Source organism: Rosa chinensis, chromosome 2, assembly GCF_002994745.2.
Source record: "Rosa chinensis cultivar Old Blush chromosome 2, RchiOBHm-V2, whole genome shotgun sequence".
In the NCBI taxonomy this organism is placed as follows: Eukaryota; Viridiplantae; Streptophyta; class Magnoliopsida; order Rosales; family Rosaceae; genus Rosa; species Rosa chinensis.
In genome coordinates, this window is record NC_037089.1 from 24,123,635 (window position 1) to 24,137,761 (window position 14,127).

The 14,127-nt window shown below is 38.3% G+C and overlaps 1 protein-coding gene across 1 annotated transcript; it reads right to left on the reverse strand.

Annotated features, from left to right (window-relative positions):
- Positions 1 to 11,515: 11,515 nt before the first annotated feature.
- On the reverse strand, positions 11,516 to 13,438 carry LOC112187163 (RING-H2 finger protein ATL52). The gene has a single exon (XM_024325836.2). The coding sequence runs from the start codon at positions 13,129 to 13,131 to the stop codon at positions 11,851 to 11,853; it is 1,281 nt and encodes a 426-aa protein (XP_024181604.1). The 5' UTR covers positions 13,132 to 13,438; the 3' UTR covers positions 11,516 to 11,850.
- Positions 13,439 to 14,127: the final 689 nt, after the last annotated feature.

Sequence of the window (14,127 nt, forward strand, 5' to 3'; positions counted from 1 at the left end):
TTGCCGGCATAAAGCCACATTCTACTTATAAAAAACAAGAGTTAATTTGATCCAAGTTCAAAATTCACACCTCGTATTGGATGTAGTCTGGATGAATTTTTTTTGTTTAATCGCAGTCCTATGACTCAGCTGCCACATTGGATTTGTTTCCATTTCTATTTTGCTGACTCAACACTACCAATTTTCATTTTCTTGCATTCCAAATACACACTGATTAAATATCTTTAGTGTAGAAAATAATAATTTTGAATACATTGATTTGTGGGAAGAAATCAGCTGTCCCCAAATCCCCTATACCAACACTGTCACCTCCTTAAAATAGTGACATCTATTCCACTAAACAGAAGATTAACACCATTTACTTTATTTAACTTACATTGACAACAAAAATAATTTATAATACAAGTATATAACCCCTTATGCCGATCCAGTTCTACCATCATTAACACTACCATGATTCCCATTTCAACCTCCATGTATGGACCCATTTTACCCATCACCATCAACAAACCTTATATCTAAAACCCGTAAAGATGAAGATATAAGCACCGAAATTAGTCTTCTTGAAAAAGTAGTCTTCTGGACGAATTATAAAGATAAAAGATCTGAGCCTTTTTATTTCTCTGATTTGATCGTCCTCTCGAATTCATATTGAATCCCAAACCAAAATTAGTCATTACATACTAAATCTCTTTTTTTTTCTCTGACCCAGAACAATTTCACACTCATCTAGTGGTTTTGGTGATGGGAAAAACAGAAAAACAAAATTTTGGAATTGATCTGGGTATTCTGGAGGTCTTTGTTTAAAAAGAAGAAGAGAGAATAAGACATAGAAACTAGACAAGTGTCAAATTGTTCTAGGTCTTTGAAGGTTTTTGGAATTGATTTGGGTTTTTTGGAGATCCTTTCTCTCCAAAACATTATGAGATCTCAATTTCTGTGACTAGGTTTTACTGGGTTGTTACTGATTTTGACCAAATTCAAAACAAAGGCTATGCAATTGAGCTTTAATTTTGATAGGAAACAAGTTTTTTTTTATAATTGAAATAGGTTAGCCCAGTTTTATAATTTAGCAAGCAGCTTAGCTCAGTTTTATAATTCAGCAAGTAGTACCAAACAACACACCCGAATGGGGTCGACAGAAAGAGCCGTCATTTAGGACATACAGAGATTCTATTCTAGAAAATAGAACTCCGTAAATCCATAGTACACTGACCTTTTAGGAAGTCCGCGCATCATTATTTTAACAAAAATTAGATGCTCAAAAGCTAAGTAAATAAATGTTTTCAACTGAGCATTAGTGTTTGTGACTGATACAGAATTTAAATATTACTAATAGTTGAGGATGCCATATCACCCTCTGTACCTCCTCCATCATTTGGAAGCTCTTCCATGTGCACATACCCAGAGCCATCTCCAGTTTTCTCCTCCATTGGACCGGCCTTTGCATGATCTCGCCTGCATCCTCATGGGATTTCTATTTTTTTGGTTTCTTCACTTGCAGCTCCTTGTCAAGGACCCGAGCACATTTGGGTTTATTCTTGCTGCCTTTTGGACGACCCAATTTCTTATTTCTCGGTGAAATCACCAGCCTTCCATTCTTATGTTGTAGCACTAGTTGAATCCCTTCATCCACATTAAGCATAGGTTTTGATAGAGACAAGTATCTCTTCCTAGAGCTACTAAGGTGCTCCACCATTTTTCTCTTACACCCTAAGATAGAGGGTTGCAAGCTAGCAGATTGCACCACCATTAGATCATTATTGTCGACTAGTTCGACGGTGGGACAACCGCCAAAGGCAAGTCAGACCCTGTAGCAGTCTTACTAACTTGGTTTGAATGGCCTGTCGCTACCCAGTTCTTCAAGAACTCCGCCATATTGAGCCCAGTAAAAGCCAGCTTCAATGAATTGGGAGCTCCCACGATCTTGGATAGTAGCACCTCTTGAGCTTCTACTAAGGGCCATGCTCCCTCGATGCCAGAATATGATGGTCTGAAAGACTCCAGCGCATTGTTGCTTTCCTCGACACGGAAGCCTACATTCCTAGACCCATGATTAAGGTTTTGACGCTGCGCCCCAATGTCTAACGACAACCCTGCCATGGCAGCTGCCGATGGTGTAGCCAAGAGCTCCTCCTTCTCTTTTATTATCCAGAAATCGCAGCCTCCAACATCATGTTCAAAAACACCGCAGGTCCTACAAAACCCTTTGATCTTTTCATACACAAAGGTGAGCTTCGATACCACCACAGGTGAGAATTCGAACAATTTCCAAACATGGCTATGACGTCGAACACCAAAAGCCAATTGAATACACTGTTCTTCTTCCTTTCTATGCACCGCCGTCTGTTCAAACCAGATAACACGACCAAGGGTCGATCTAACTAGATTCAAGGCTGTCTTATTGTGCAAGACCAAAGGGAGCCCTTTGACAACCACCCAAGGTTCTAGTACGTTCAGAGGCACCTCCACAGTCAATCCAATTCCATCAAACTCCCCCAGAACGAGCATGGTGTTTCGATATAACCATAGACCTCCATGCAAGATCTTATTCTTTTCAGCTTCATGATCAAACTGAAAGATGAAGTGATCTGATTACACGTATTTTTATACGTGTAATTATATCTAAAATACTAGAATTAAGCTAATCCTTAAGTCAATTAATATGTAATTAATCCACTTTTATTTATTTTGTAGGAAATAAGCAGAGTCACGGAAATCAAAAGAACATGATGCGAAAATGGAGCAATTGGAGTTTCAGACAAAAGGACGAAATAGTCGATGCCGGTCAATTGTGGTTGACGCAAACAAGAGAGCAGAACTTCACTAGTCATGATGTTGTGTGAGGAAGTATTTTAATTTCGAGGAAGAAGAGAAGAAAAAGAAGTTGGATTAATTAATCATTCGTTTGATTAATTAATATTAATCAAACCATTTGCTTAATTAACCACTGCTTCCATCACGTGCAGCAATTAAGCAATGGTGGTTCAATTAGTTTGAGCTAATTACAAGCTGACATGTAGCAAAAAAAAAAATATCTTTTCTTTCTCTCCTTTCTATCCCAGCCTCACGAGACACAGACTATATTTTTTTGTTTCCTCTTCAATTGTGGCCGTCCATGCATCATCCATCTCTCCCTTCATGACTAGCACCCCCTTTAATTGAACAATTCACTCTTCCTCACTGGAGAATAGAGACACGAACAGCACCACCAAAAGCAAGGCAGCCTTTGGGCTACTCTCATACCCACTTTGGTCTTCCATGTTTTCCATATTTTCTTCTCCTCACCAAGATCCACACTTTCTCACTAAGATCCACCTCACCAAAATTCATATTCTCATCAATTCACAACATTTAAAGAGGAAGCACTTCAAGCATAAGGGGTTTAATCACCACCTGGGTAAAAGGGAGAAATTATAATTCCAAGGCTTGTTATGTTTGCTTTTTAGCATTTGTAACTTGTCTTAGTTGTTCTCCCTCTTCTATACCTTTTCCTCTTTTATTTATATGAAATTGATGGAATTGATGATGTATATATTTATGGGTAGTGAGTAGAAATTTTGTTGGGGGTTAGGGTTGTGTGCCCTAATCCAAATTTGATGTAATGGATGCTTAATTTAATTTATATATGGAACTTGTTAATTATTGGATGCTTGTGTTTTGTGATAATTGATTAGAATGCATGCTTAGGAATTGTCAACTCTTGGGTTTGTGTTTTAATAAATCTAGATTAAAATTTAGGGGATGACATCCTTAGATTTTAGAGCTAGAACCCCGATTTAATAATCGTGGGAAGTACAAGCATGGTTCACTATATGATTAGCTTGATCGCGGTTATGGTGAGCTTAGTTGCCTAATTCCTCGATCTCTAAGCCTCTTGATGTGAATTAGTGACCATTGAACCGGCTCTAATTCATGCCAAGTGAATTCCTACGGCCCTTGAACCAGAGTAGGAATATCATAAAAGGGAATTTCGGCCCTTGAGCCTTGAAAAGCCTTGGGTACGGCATCTACCATTTTTAGTAAATTGCATGTCAATTAAATTAGCATCTAGAGCGTTGCATTATGGTTAGGAATCATCCCTAACTACCAATCCCATATTTATATCATTTCTTACTTTGCTTTCTTTATCTAGTTTAGTTGTTAGTTAAAGTTTTCATTTAAATTCTTGCAATCTAGTTTCTAGAAATTCAAATTACTATTTTCGGTAGGGTTGGGCACGGTCCCAGACCGGCACCGGTTTTACAGGGACCGGGACCGACAATGTCAATTCGGGCCGGTCTTGCAATTGAGGAAAACTGGGACCGGGCTAAACCCGGACTGGCACTAGTTTTATAGGGACCGGGACCGGGACCGATAGTCAAGAACCGGACCGATCTTGCAGCTGCAGAAAACAGGGACCGGGATAAACCCGGACTGGGAAAAAACGGCCCTGTTTTTTCGGGTTTCCGGTTCCAGTCAATCTTTGCAGCACTGCTGCTTGGTTGCTTGACCTGCTTGACCTGCTTCTGTTTGGAGACTATAAAGAGTATAAATATAATGCAATCTGCAAGGCTGCAATGCTTGGGAAAACAAAAAAAAACAAAAACCATTCTGCAATCTGTTGTAAAAGTGTAAAACAAACCATTCTGCTGCAAATAACAATCAACATTTCAACAAGAGTTACAAGACTACAAGTCTACATCAATCATGAGCTGCTGTGAAACAAGCCAAGCAAGGCTGCCAAGGCAAGAAGTTTGAAATTGAAATAATGAAAGGCTGCTAGGAATTTAATTCAACATCGTCTGATCAACATATATCTGTTCTAAGTCTGCCAAGTCTCCTGCTTTTGCAACAATCCTTTTTATGAAAACAATTTGTTCTAAGTCTCCAGGTTCCTGCAAGAAAACAAGCAACAAAACCGAGTAAAAGCTCCTTGTGGCCAAGATGAGTAAGAGTTACACCATTACTCCAAGAGACTTGAGCCAATGTACGCTAAATGAACTAACCTGTGTTGGATCTCAAAATGTTACAATATCATGCAAAGCAGGGGTTCTGAAGTAATATGAGGCCTGAAAAAGTTACCGAGTTACCACAATATTAATCAAAACTATAAGTAGAAATGGTAGTTCTTGGTAGATTAACACCTTCAAATAATCAAATATATCAATGAAAGAAAAAATTGTAATAAACATATCAGATTTTTTTATGATATTCAAGCCAATAAACATAACTTTAACATATAAGTATGATTACCTACAATGTAAGTATGATTAACTATTTACCTTCAATTCAAAAGACTTAAGGTCCCTGGCAAGCTGCTCTGTATTTAATCCCTCACGAGCAAGAAGCCTGCAATGTATTGATATGGATAAGTGAACACATATACTTTATAAAAGTACTTTATAAAAGTTAATAGCAGAAACGGCAGTTCCAATATTTAAGACAGGTCTGAACCTCAAAGCAATTCAAAGTTCCAATTTACTAGTTTTGTATGTTTTGTGAGCAACCCGATGAAGTAAAGTAAAATTATCAATAACATAAGAGCTTTATTTCGTAAAGTAAATTTGAGAAGCATAAAATATTTTGAGACAGTAATCATTCTGGTACCTCGTGGCAGCAATGGATTGTTGAGGAGCCTCATTTCGAAGAGTTTTCGCCTTGAGCTTCTTAGATAATGTTTCCAACTGGTCCAAATTTCTCTGAAACACCAAATAGAAAATGAATTCAAAGATGGCCTAGATCTCTGTTTGCATGGTGAAAGAATATCATACAACACTCTTGGATGTGTTTCATCGTTTTTGGGTTCTTGGGCTGAGGAGGAGGGGTGAAGAGGTACCATGTTCTTGGGTTTTTCTTGGGTTCACGAAGAAGATGAAATCCATGGAATTTCAAAGACAGAGAGGGTTTTTGAAGGAGGAAAGAGAGGATGAGGTACCTCAGCGCCGGCGTCGGTCCAGGCTTGCTCGGACGACGGCGAGAGCCGGATCTTCCTCGGAGGTCAGGACTATCGTTGACTCGTCGTCATTGTTGAAGGCTTGAAGCTGATATCTTTCTCTTTCTCTTTCTCTGTGCGGCCGGATCTTTCTCTCTCTCTTTCTCTGTGTAGTCGGATCTTTCTCTTCCCTGCAGAAAAAGGCAAAGAATGAGAGAGAGAGACTGAAGAGACCAAGAATGAGAGACTGAGAGCTGAGAGGCCGGACCACTGGAGGCGACGTCGTGGAGAAGACTAGAGGTGAGGAATACCGATTTTTGGAGGCTGAGGAAGACCGATTGTGAGGAACAGAGGGGCTGAGGAAGATCAATTTCTGGGAGAGACTGAGAGAGTTGGAGGCGGACTGGCGGAGTCGCAGAGATCTGAGGAAGATTGACTTGGGATTTTAGATTTTAGGTCTATTAACTAATCACATGTAATGGTGTCCATACTAACACAATATACTTCTAAAACAAACCTATAATTAGACGACACGTACATAAGCTCGGGTTTTCCGGTCCACGCAGTCACCTCTAGTCAAGAACCGAACCCGGACCGCCAAGTTCAGTTTAGGAACCGAACCGGCCCGAACACACTTATTTTCAAGAACCGGGACCGGACCGCCACGCTGAGTATAGGGACCGAACTGGCCCGAAAACACTTATTTTCCTTCTAAAACCCGACCCGAACCGGCCGGTCCGGATCGGTCCCTTCCGGTCTTTCGGTCATTTTTGCCCACCCCTAATTTTCGGTGACAATTTCTATCTCATTGTAAATAGTCATCACTAGGCTCTTAGTTTTGATTAGGCTTTGGTGAGAACCAAAGCCGAGCATTGCTAAAGCTTAGTGCCTTAGAGCAACATTTTTATTTATTTTTCTTTTGTTTGCCAAGTGTCTTTATTTCCAACTATCCAAGGATTATAGGTTAGCCACTAATCCCCGTGGTACGATAACTTTGGGCATAATATTTCCTATCTTGACAACGATACGTACACTTGCGTAAATGTGTATCAAGTCATGATCCCCCCATATCATGGATAGTGAGACCAGACTTGATGAGCCAAATGGTTGAAATTGTTCCTTTGAACCCTGGAAGCTTAGCATTGGGACCAAACAATCTTCCTACCATATATGATCTTTCAGTTTGCAGTGCCTCAAGACCCATTGATCTTAGCGAGACTCATGCAGAGTCATTCAAGTGAGTCGTTGCCATAAGTTCGGCCACAGTTTCGGCCATAGTAGCCATGAATTGTTTGGAAATTTTGTCGAAGAGTTGTCAACGAGCAAACCCTAGCAGAGAGACGGCTAGGTCAACAAAGGGAAACAAGTTGTTTTCTTTTCTTTCTTCATTATATTATTTATTTTCATAAATATAATAGTTAACAATGTTAACCTTCTGTTTAGTGAAGAGACAGATGTCACTATTTTAAGGAAGTGACATGGTTGGTATAGGGGATTTGGGGACAGGAGATTTCTTCCCTTGATTTGTAGTCTTTATTAATTGCAATGTAATCGATATTTTGAGATTTTTGGAGAAACATAACATAACAATATTTGATCAAATGTTGACTTTGTTGGATGTCTTATTAATTACTTGTTTGAAATTGATAATGTAAGTACATTAGAGCATTTTTAGCAGACTCTCTATTTTGGCTCCTTAGTTATTTTGGAGAGCATGTTTAGCTTTTTATCTATTTTAGTAGCTGCACCAGACTACTAAGAGCATCTTTAGCAATGTCAGCTATTTTTGAGTCAAATTTTAGCCAAAATAGCTAAAAAGTCATTTTAGCTAGCCACTTTAGAAACACGTCTGTATCAATGCTCTCTATTTTAGCTAATTTTGAATTTATATTACTTTCTAAATCAAGATTAAATTGTTTAAATATATTTATAATTTGTATAAATAACTCAAAATGAATGTTTTAAATTATAGAGAGCCTCATCTCACTCTCTATATTTAGGAGCGAGATAGCTAAAAGTTATAATGGAGAGTCACTTAGGAGTCTGGTGCAGCTGCTAAAATAGATAAAAAGCTAAACATGCTCTCTAAAATAGCTAAGGAGCTAAAATAGGGAGTCTACTAAAGATGTTCTAAGTGGCTTTTTATTATAACTTTTAGCTATCTCGCTCCTAAATATAGAGAGCGAGATGAGGCTTTTTATAATTCAAAACATTCCTCTTAAGTTATTTTATGTAATTTATAAATACATTTAAACTATTTAATCCTCATTTAAAAAATAATATAAATTCAAAACTAGCTAAAATAGCATTGATGCAGACGTAATTCTAAAGTGGCTAGCTAAAATGACTTTTTAGCTACTTTAGCTAAAATTTGACTAAAAAATTACTAGCATTGCTAAAAATGCTCTTACAACCATCACAAACATTCATGCTTCATTCCAAAATGTAAACTTTATAATTTTTTCCATAATTAGTGATCTGCAATTATGATTTTATATATCTAATCACAACCATTGACAAAATACCTTCATGTCATGCAACATAATACACCAATTGAAAACATAAATTTTATAATTAATTCCATGATTTTTGCATCTACAATTATGATATCATTTATCTTGCGTTTCTATATACATGTAATATATGTGTTACATATGTAAACATCTCGATAAGTAAATCTTCCAAAACCTCATTCAATTTATAGTGGCTTCATCACACCTTGATTTGAGGTAATCATTCTGTGCTCTCACAATTAATATTTGTCTACCATATAGGTATGTCTTCAATGTTAACTACCTTTTGATTAGGAACAATGTTATAACCACCTTGATTTTTTTCATTACTTTGTGCGTAGATACTTTTGTAGTTTCGATACCTAATACAAAGATATATCTTAAGGAAAAGGTACGCCATGACAGTTCTTTTTTCCTACTTTTTTATTAGGAATGATGTTATAACTATATTACGCTTTTTTTATTACTTCGTGCATAAATGCATTTGCAATTTTGATACCTAGCACAAAGGTAATATTCTAGAAATGAAGAAGCATTTTTCATCTTGTGGGCAATCTGGTCATCCTTAGAGCAAGTTCAACCATTCAGTCTCTGCGGCACTAGGGCATAAGACTATTTACTTTTTTTTTTTTTTAATGTTTGCTTCCTTCCGTCCAATCAGGGTCTCTGGGGCAAGATATTGTTTATTTACTTATTCTATTAATTTATTTATTATAAATGTAATATATGTAATGTAACAAATTTATTCTATTAATATATTTGTGCTTAAATGTCCTATATAATTTTTAGATAAATATTTTATTATAAAAAATATAAGCGACACTACATCATGTGAAAAACAACTTATATAAAAAAGCTATGAAGAAGATTTTAGAGAAAAAAAAACACTAAAAATTTATTAAAATTATTGTTAGGGAGTTTTTTTTTTAATAAACAATTTTACAATAATATATATATATATATATATAGTTTTCTTTTTTTTTAATCAAAGTATTCAAATTCATTCATCTCAATGACAAATCGAGGACATAGTAAATAGGCATAATCCAAAAACAAACTAAATTCTCTCCTTGCCATCCAAACTAGGGCTAGAAGGTTTGGTCGGGTCCATGCTCCTGAATCTCAAATACGAAAACCCATAAAATTAGATCCCAATAGTTTGGTCCACACAAAGGTCCAAGTCCAAACAGTATTCTTATTTGTTTTGGGCACCAAAAGCCCATTCGATTTCAGTACCCAACCGCCGGATTTGGGCCACCAAGTTAACTTGGGGCCATATAAGTCATCCAACCGCAATTGAGTCCACCTTCTCCTGCACCGATCACCGCCGCCGCAAGCATAGGATGCCGTTCATCGACTCTTCGACATGTCAGGCGAAGAGAATCTCTTGCAGGTTGGAGTTTCCAAAAAGCTCCGGTCATCCCTTCGTGGAGTACACAGCTTCGTATTGCAGTCGCAAAGCCTGTCAATGCTACCCATTGGGCACGTGAGTCTTTCCTCTGCCGTGATCGGACCACTGGTAGATTGTCCGCCGTCGCCCAATTAGAATCCGTCCACGCCAGCAATTCCAGATCCTCACCAGCCTTGAGCCGTGCTCTGCTTGGTCAGATTCGACCTAGATCCTGGACGGAGGTTTCCTCTGTTACCAGCCTCCATCGCAAAACTCCGGCTCCTGCAAATCCATCATTCTTTCCAAAGATTGTAGAGAGAAAATTTGGTTAAGATCCCATCGAACGAAGTCGAGGTTGGATTACCTCGAGAAGACATTGAAAAGCAGAGAGAGAGAGACTTTGCGTGTTGTTTGCACCGACTGGCGTTGCTTAGATCCCCAGCCATGGCGACTAAGGTTTGACAAAAGCTGGAAGAGGATGCGCTGCATCTCTTCCCAATTATATATATAGTCAGCAAACTACCAAAGGTGGTTTAGTTCATTCTCACTCTGTTCTTTCCAATTCTATTGTCATTTCGTTGCGAGTTCAAATATGTAAATTTGCCAAAGATTTTAAAGAGAAATTCAAATCAACATTCATGTAACATGTATTGTTCTTAAAATTAATATCTCAGCATTCAATACTTTTTCTCATTTGTCAATACTAAGTTCAATAGCGAGCTTCTATTTGCATCTCCTATATACCATCCATGTCTTCAAAAGCAAAATTCTCGATTTGTCCCCTAACCAAAAGATAGCCCACAACCCATCCCACCAAGTGTCTAGCTCTCCAAGAATCCGAGTTCAGCTCAACCATCGCTCTATCTGCACCGAGGTTGTAGGACTTCTTACTTTCTTAGCATTGATAACGATGACAGCAATGGATGGGAGTATGATGAGGTTTCAAACTCGATGTGGGAGAAAAACACAAGGGAAAGAGGAGGCGAATAAGACTCCCGTATGGATCATCACCGGTGAAAACAACTTTGCTGGTCCTATATATAGGAAGGGTATAATTGGTTGTTTCTGAAAACAGTTTGAATTGAAAACAATGCATATGCTAGATCTTGAAGTGTGATAAAACTACCAAAGTTTATTAAGGTTCAACGATATTAGTTATTTGGGACCCTTATTTCTAATAGATGCCTCTAAAGTAAATCGTAGACATGTCGCAATGAGGCCTCTAAGAAAGACTAGAAATCTGATCAAAGAAAAATAGAGATCTGGTAAAAGAAGAAGACTAGAGAATTATAACCCGCAAGTGCTTCCACGAGTGCTTGTTGCAGACGTAAATACCATTGAAAGCTATATAGTATATTGCTTACTCCATACCATAAGCAGCTATTGCCTAGTTTGCTATATTGCATATAGCTCACTTGACAACTTAAAAACCATCCAGTTGTATGCATTTGCACCGATGCCTGTTAGCATAATTCGACTGTATGATTTGAATGTCAAAAACTAAAAACACAAAGAACAATCAAAGAATGATCACAGAATGCTATGGGGTACGTAGGAGAGAAGTGTTGACAGGGAATTCGACTTCCAAAGAATATATACATTGGCATTGGAAAATGTCATGGAGTTATGCACAAGGGCAATTGACATGAACATCAAATCAGGCATTGAAGATTGGACTAATATGCAGAGAAAGCCAGAGAGACAATCTAAATATTGAAAACTTGTTTATATTGCATCACTAGCACTTGGACAACTTTTGTAATAGAAAGTAAATATTGTCTTGGAAGATTTCAGACATGCTTTCTTCGAGACACTGTTACTTTAATAAACAAAAGTAAATTCACCATAAGAAGTCATCAGACCACACTTGTTGTGGTCTATATGAGTTCTCTCTTACCCTTGAGAAACTGAAAACTTGAATTTGTCACGACATAACCTTCAAGATAAGCTTCATTACAGAACCAGCTTCAGTCTGTTGAGCTTTTAGTTTATCATGTAGGTATACACGAGGCCGCTGAGAAGGCCATCCATCTTCATAAGGGAAGGATTGAGCTAAGAGTCCTTCTGTGTTTCGATGAGAAAAGCTTCCTGCCAGAGGGGAAAGGCCTTTTCATTGCCATTGGCACCATCTGCAGAGAAAGACCATTTGAAGAACTTCTCCAATGCTTGGATAGGCTAGAACTTGCACTGTCCTGCTTCGGAACAATCCCCAGCTTTGGATTCTTTACAAGTACTAATTGGGAATTCGAACTTCCTTGTTCCGGAATAGCATTGGCCACAGCATGATATATTCTTGAAGCAGACACTGAATCCACCGACACTGACCTCCTCATTGGCTGTACATCATCTTCAGTCACTCGTCTATTATCCGCCAAATCGCTCAATGCTCTTGGATCAGAACTTCCCTCAGCCAAAATAGAATTAGGCAAAACCTTTGAACTTTCAACACTCCTTCCATCAACAGAATTTGCACCGACATTCTCATCATCTGTACCTCCAACCTCACTAGTCCCTCTTCCAATCCCTTCAACACTCTCCAAATTCTCCACCCGAATGCTCTCCCCAGAACCCGAACCACTCGCAATCGAATCCGGGACACCCACTTGATCACTAGCAGCACCACAAACAATCGGAGCGCGGCAAAGAGGGCAATTCTTATGTGATCTCAACCATGTATCAATACAAGGGATGTGAAAAGCATGACTACACTTTGGCAAAAGCCTGAGACTCTCATCTTCCTCAAACTCACTCAAGCAAACAGAACAATCCGTCCCCTCAATCAAACCCTCATCTTTTCTATACCTACAAACTGTAATGGAATCGATCAAAGCCTGAGACAGACCCACAGTGTGGATGTACCAAATGGGGTGATCAAGCACAGGCCCATGATCCTCATCAAGAAAATCTTCCGCCGTAGCAAACAGAATCGGCGGGCTTCTCCTTCTGGGATTTCTCCGCCTCGAATAGTATCTCATAATTGCAAAAACAATACAGAGAAAAAGAGAAGCCCCGATCATACAGGACCCAACTATCATACTCGTTTGGATCAGATGCTTCTGGCCAGTATAGTCTGGTCTAGAATCAACCACCTCAGGCGGCGGCGGCGGCGGCGGTGGGTCAGGAAAAGCTGGTAAATTTGGAAGACTATCATTATCACCCACAGAAAATTTACAGACTGTTGGGCAGATTTTGCGGCAAGATGCATCACACAAGCCTTGTTTATTTAGATTTGGGTCACAACTAGGTTTACAGAAGGCTTCACCTGGATCCTTAAAGATGTTTCCTGGGAGGAGCTTTCTCTGAGAAAACCCCATTGGGAAAAACAGAGCAGGAACAAGAACAGAGATGTATCAAAACAGGGGAGATGGATGGAGTTTCATACCTTGTTTACGAGAAAGCGAAAGAAAGATTGTTGCTTTTGGAGATTCCTTGGTCTGCGTCGCAGACTGAGGCTATTGGACAACAAGGGGTGAGATTTTCCACAAGAAGATAATTTGGGTGTGGATTGCTTGAGGCATTTCGCTTTCGAACGGGAGACTTGGGGGGAGTTGCTTGGCAGCTTACTTGCTACCCTTCCTTCGGTGGCAGTGGGATAGTCAACAACGATAAGCTCTGATTGGGGTAATTGCGCGTATACTGTGGAGTATGGGTCAAAGCGAAGTGAGAGGTTGGAGAAATGACTGGGAGGTGAATCGTCCCTTTCATATTAAATGGGAAGTAATGACTAATGACTTAAAGATATTCTTTTCTTGGTTAGCAATCACATATGAGTTGTAATGAACTTGAATATTGTTCTCACATTTTAATTATATCAAGATTTTTATTTTGGTTATGTTGTGAGATCATTTTAATTACAAAGAGCTACGCCGCTTTATTTTAAGAAAGTCAATTTTTGATAATATTATTTAGCTTACTAAGGTCTCCTCATTTAAGAGATAGTTTCTGAGGAATTAAGAAAATCTAAGGGATGAAAATAAATAAACAGTTTTAAGTTATACATGCGACTACAAGATGCACTTGTCCCTTATAATTCTTTAAAACTGTCATTTATGTGAGCAAAACTATTAGTATAATGACATTAAGCAAGAGATTTTATAAGTTCGATGTACAGACGTGTAAGTGTTTATATATTTTCAGTTTTAATGTGATTTAAAAAAAAAGTCCATTTTTATCCATAATGATCGTTTCATATGATAATAAGTTATCATTTAATTTTTTATTTTTTTTTTAAGATAAAGATTAGGACATTAGGTCAACTAATTTTTAGAGGTCTCACTATCTAAACCCTTGTACTGGTACCAACTTTCATC

What these genes read in the sequence shown, in the direction of transcription:
- LOC112187163 (XM_024325836.2), bottom strand. Translation starts at nt 13,131, where the DNA reads ATGGGGTTTTCTCAGAGAAAGCTCCTCCCAGGAAACATCTTTAAGGAT.